Below are 6000 nucleotides of genomic sequence, written 5' to 3'. Positions count from 1 at the left end.
TTATTTATTTTTTTTAGCATTAGCATTTATTAATTAGAAAAATGATATGTAAGGTAGAGGAACTAGAATGTATAGTTTAATTGCTAGAGTTTGGGATTAGGCCTTACATGTTAGGATGTAGAATGTAGTGGGCTGTACACAGGAATCGGTTTGTGTCGCAATTTTTGTTTCGTTAATTTCGAATGTTAACTTTTATAAGATTTTTTTTACAGTCTTTTTTGCTTTAAATCGATTTTCGTGAAAGGCTTCTTTAAAAGCAACCGATTTTGGTTACCGAAAACTGTTAATCTAATTGTGCAACCTGTTTTTGTATTAGTCCAAAAAAGAAATTTTTGTCGATTTGATGTGACGATTGACTAACAGGTTAATAGTTTAATTGTTTAATAGTTTAATTTGTTTCGTTGTTTGGTGATGGTATAAGCGATTTGTTGTTATTAGATAAGGGGATTTGTTGTAGATAGTAGAATTTAATTGCTTTGTGTATATCTTTCATATTGTGTGCAGCCAACTAAGTGTATCTATAGTGTGAGACGGCAACAAAATATGCCCACGCATGACAGGATCATCCTGTATTTAGAGAGGGCTGGATTGTACCACCTGGCCAGATTAAACAGCCACTGGTGCTGGTTGGATGAGTCCTTGGTCAGTGCGTTCATTGAGACGTGATGGCCTGAGACGCACACCTTTCATATGCCTTTCGGAGAGTGCACAGTGACATTGCAAGATGTGGCGTTTCAGCTTGGGTTGCCTATCGATGGGGAGGCCGTGAGTGGTTGCCTTGGAGAGTTTGAGAAATTCATGGAGGGTGGCCGACCAGCTTGGGAGTGGTTTCAGGAGCTATTCGGTGAGCTGCCACCACCGAATAAGGTCAAGCAGATGACAGTCCACTTCACATAGTTCCATCAGAGGTTTAGGGTGTTACCGGCAGATGCGACCGAGGACACTGTTCGCATTTACACATATGCCTACATCATGATGCTGTTATCCACTCATTTATTTAGGGACAAGAGTGCGAATCGGGTACATATACGGTGGTTGCCATTTTTGACGAATCTTGATGACATAGGGAGGTATAGCTAGGGGTCGGCCGCTTTGACATGGTTGTATCGATGCATGTGTCGGGTTGCTAATAGAAATGTTACCAACTTGGCAGATCCTCTCCACTTGCTATAGAGTTGGATATTTTGGCGGTTTCCCTCGCTGAGGCCCTCTGGGTTTGAGATTTTTTCGTTTCCGTTGGCATCTAGGTATTCTTTATGTTTTTAAAAGTTGAAAAATATGATATGTCATGCTATTACAACAATTTTTAACCACTTTTTTCGTTTAGGTGGTCTGCATACTTACCTCCAAACGATGGCAAGGAACGGAGGGTCATAAACTATCGCTGGTTGAACTACGAAGTCATTACACCATCTAATCCTATATCCCGCTGCTTGAACCTCGCTGAGGGCAACCCTTACGAGTGTGACCGGGCTGCCTGGACAGGCCACACCGCTTTGGTCGACTAGTCTCAGCTTCATCCATGTTGTTGCGGATGCGGGTGGATCGTGGTCGTCCTTCCCTTGCCCGTCTCATGTTAGAGTCGGGGATGACAATTGGACCGTCATATGGGGGCCAAAGCCCCTCTGGACCGGACCCTAACTATGCCTCTGCCGTCTGACCCCGGGCAATAAACAACTCTGCAAGCCGTAGATATGTCGACTTCACCAAGGACGTCACCGGTAGATTCCTTGTGCCCTTCAAAACAGAGTTAACGCACTCAGATATGTTGGTCATCATGTGACCATATCGTCTGCCCCCATCCTTATGCTGTGTCCACCTCTTATATTCCATCCTGTTGGCCCATTCACACATGATCGTGTTCTCTGTCCTCATTATATCAAACCAATAGTAAAACTCTGCCTCTCTCTTTGCATAAGCAGCATTTACCAGCAACCGCCTTGCATCCTGTCCCTTGAAAGCTGAAGGCAAAATTTGCAGCAACATGCCGATTACAGAATGCCCGATAAGTATGGGGAGGTCACCAACCACTATCTGGTGCCTCCAGTGCAGCCTTGATAGAAAGTATGACCAAGACTCTGCATTCTCTCCCTCCACAAGTGCAAATGGAATGGGCAATATATTCGAATTTTCATCTTGAGCAATCGCCAACAACAGCATCCCTCCATACTTGCCATACAGGTGTGTGCCGTCGATGCTGACTAGCGGCTTACAGTGTCAGAATGCCTCAATACATGGAGGAAATGTCCAGAACATACGATGAAAGTAGACTCTAGATTCATCGACCTGATCACCCACTCTAACTGGGGAGGTCCTCAGCATAGCAATCGTACCCTGCATGGTGAATGTGACCCCAAGGATCCAGCGGGATAGTTTACCATAGGACTCCTCCCAATCGCCATAGATCTGTGCTACTGCCTTCTACTTCGCCAACCATACCTTCCTATAACTAGGCCTGAAACCATAGGTTGCCTCCATTGCCTCTTGCAGCACCTTAATCGTAACCGACGCATCAGCTCTAACCAACGGAAAGATCTTCACACATATGACATGATAATCAAGCTGTTTGTAGTCGCTCGATATCGATGTGGCCAAACACGTGTGTGATCTGTTGTACCTCCTAACTTCCCAGGTGCTCTTCCGTTTTCGCAGCGTGACACAAATCAACCACGTGCACTCGTTACCAAACTCCTTGCATCTCCCTTGGTATTTCAGATGGTCTGATTCCATAACTCTGTACTCAACTCCACGCTGAATGCTGTAATCTTTTACACTCAGCACAGCTTCCTCCTTACTCTGAAACGATTGGCCAATCTGAAATTTCCTCAAAGCATTCGCATCATGCAGACCCTGGCTCGCGAAAGTTGCCTCTACATTCTGGTGTTGGTCGACGGCTTCCAAGTTCAACGTTGACAAGTGCGGATGATACTGTTGTGTGCCAAAACCCAAAACTCCATGGGGGTGTAGGTGTACCGCTCGGAATATCATCATCACTGTCCCCACCAATTGCGACCGGCTCGTCATCCGAATCATCGTCCCACATCGCATTCTCAACTCGATCTGGTCCGGCCTCAAATTCAAAATCAGGAACACCAGGAGGCACACCAACATGAACAGTCGCAACACGTGGAGGATCAGGAATCGGAACTGCCGCTGCTACCACAGGCATCGATGTTGAGGCACCACCCACCGTCATCGACTGAGGATTCGGCGCCAATGTCCCGGAGCTGTCGACACCATCTTCCAACTTCGCAAGCAGCTCGGGTATTCTGACCTCCGAAAAACTCCGCCTGCAGTGAAATAAGACCTGCAGGCCTTCATCGGACCCTATCACAAAGGTCTCATACCACACACCAGCCGACACAACGGCAATGGAAATCTTGTAAAACAATTTTTTTACCCATTTCGTCCCACATGCACCGAGCTTCTGTAATATGCTGAGCTTAATCTCTGCCAACGTACTCGACGACAGGATAAAAATACTAAGTGGTTCTCTATCTGTAAATTTTACACCATGCCTTTTGCTCTTTTAAATTTTTCCAAAGTAATGCACTAGAGCCACAAAACTTTCTTCACCATCCATTTGTGAGAAATAACACTCTTCTTCCACCTCAATGCCTCTGAGGGGTTTATATACAGCGGTTTATGCACGACTCCCCACACACATAAACCGCTACTGCCAGTAGCGGTTTATGCACAAGCCACCTTCAACAAAACCACTGCTGCTTATAGCGATTTCTGTATTGCGCTCCAACCATCTAAACTGCGACTACCTGTAACGAATTACGTATTTCTATAAACTGCTACTGTTAGTAGTGGTTTCTATAGAGATATAAAAAAATGTATTTACATCTTCTTCTTTAAAAAGATATAATTGTATAATTTTTGAGGGCTAACAATTTATTTATATAAATTGTCCTTTAATAGTCCTATCATTACTTGCTTGCTTTTAAATCAATCAATTGTCTTTATTTTTATCCTTATTATTTTCTTCTACTTGTCTTCTTAAATTGATTTTATAATAATTATTACAATCATGATTAAGTTTTTTAGTCCGAGTAAGTAGACGAGGATATTTATAAGAGTAAATACCCTTTCCGGCCCCTGTCCATTTTGAAAATTGACTACACGCCCCCTGACGTTTATAAATTATCAAATCGGCCCTTATCCATTTGCTCCGTGATACCAATTAGCCCTTGAGTTGGTTTCTCCGTTCAAAGTCGACGGAAAACGCTGAGGTGTAACGTACAGGCCGTGACGTGGCTCTGGATCATCAAACGTGGATTGCTCTGTAAGCATGTGGACAAATAAGCCCCTGCAGACTCAGCAAAGTGACGTCGTTTTGCTTGGCATCATTTTGCTCGTTTGGGGTGAAATCCCATTCTCCCCCTTGTGTACACCCCAATCACCATACATCACCCTCGTTCTCTCCTCAAAATTATGAAGAAACCCTAAGAGACCCAAACGTCTCCCTCCAAGCAAGCTGACAGAGACTTCCAACAGGGAGGTGTTGACGGTGCTGCAGACGGAGGAACTGACGGCGCTACTAAGGTTAGTGTCGCTCTCTGATCTTGAAGCTTCGTTAGCTTGTGTGGCTCCATTTTTTTTACTAAGCATGGTTATTGTTAATGATGATGTGATCACCCCATGCATGCTCTAAAATGTTAAAATGAGGCCTGATGGAAGTTGTTAATTAATTTCTAATTATTGCACATTATTGTTCTAATAGATGTCATATGAAATAGTCCCTGTTTTTCATCATGGGGGTTGGTTTGACCGGGATGAAGATGGTGCATTGTTCTACCGTGACGGAAGTGTTGAGACATTTCCTCCGTTAGACATAGATTATGTTAATTTCAAGGATTTGGAGGAAATGTTCAAGGGTTTAGGGTATACAAGTTACAAACAGATGTATTGGTATTATGGCAGTGCCCTTGATTTAGAGTCTGGGTTGCATGTTCTCAAAGGGGATAAGGAAATCAATGAAATGTGTGATAAAAAGATGGAGAATGTGGAGTCGGATTTGCTAGTTATTTACTTTGAGCATGATGTTAGTCAACCAGTATATGGGCCTGATGTTGTTGAGGTAGATTCACCTTCTTCCGATGACGGATATGAAACAACTGAAGACGAACCCTACAAACCCCCTCCAACTGGATTAGAATCTGATAGTGGTAGTAGTGATGAGGAAGTAAATGTACAGAGGAAGAGTGTGAGGAAGAAGCAGCCTAGTGTGAGGATGAAAGAGGCAATGGATGCTGGACAAAAGGGTGCTAGGAAGAAGAGTTGTGTTGGACAACAAACACCTAAGAAGAAGAAGAATGTGCCACCTGGTATTTTTGGTGATAAGGATATGTCTGGTACGCGAAATTGTGATCTCTGGTAATGGCTCCAAAAACTTGGTGCTCTAATCTTAATTCATAATTTGTCACAACTTCGTGTAGCTGACTAGCAAGTGCACTGGGTCATCCAAGTAATACCTTACGTGAGTAAGGGTCGATCCCACGGAGATTGTTGGTATGAAGCAAGCTATGATCATCTTGTAAATCTCAGTTAGGCGGATAATAAATGGTTATGGAGTTTTCGAATAAAAATAATAAATAAACGGAAAATAAAGATAGAAATACTTATGTAAATCATTGGTGAGAATTTCAGATAAGTGTATGGAGATGCGTTGTCCCTGTTGGATCTCTGCTTTCCTACTGCCTTCCTTCAATCCTTCTTACTCCTTTTCATGGCAAGCTGTATGTTGGGCATCACCGTTGTTAATGGATACTGGTATGCGAAATCATGATCACTCAGATTTGTATTTTGTAAAATTGTTTGTTCGTTCTTTCCCTGGCAATGGCGCCAAACAGGTGCACAGAACCATGGTCCAAACGTAACTTCACAACTTCGCATAACTAACCAGCAAGTGCACTGGGTCGTCCAAGTAATAAACCTTACGTGAGTAAGGGTCGATCCCACGGAGATTGTTGGTTTGAAGCAAGCTATGGTCAC

General features: G+C 43.5%; 1 protein-coding gene across 1 annotated transcript; it reads right to left on the bottom strand.

Moving 5' to 3' along the window:
• Nucleotides 1–1641: 1641 nt before the first annotated feature.
• Nucleotides 1642–3196, bottom strand: LOC148547283 (uncharacterized). The gene is made up of 3 exons (XM_088495371.1): nucleotides 2974–3196; nucleotides 2440–2894; nucleotides 1642–2208 (listed from the first exon to the last, which is right to left on the bottom strand). Exons 1-3 carry the CDS (start codon nucleotides 3194–3196, stop codon nucleotides 1642–1644), a joined length of 1245 nt encoding a protein of 414 aa, XP_088351497.1.
• Between the last annotated feature and the right edge of the window lie 2804 nt (nucleotides 3197–6000).

Source organism: Arachis ipaensis, chromosome B8 (genome assembly GCF_059453495.1).
Source record: "Arachis ipaensis isolate K30076 ecotype BB chromosome B8, ASM5945349v1, whole genome shotgun sequence".
NCBI classification, from domain to species: Eukaryota; Viridiplantae; Streptophyta; class Magnoliopsida; order Fabales; family Fabaceae; genus Arachis; species Arachis ipaensis.
This window is presented reverse-complemented; position numbering and strand designations above follow the sequence as displayed.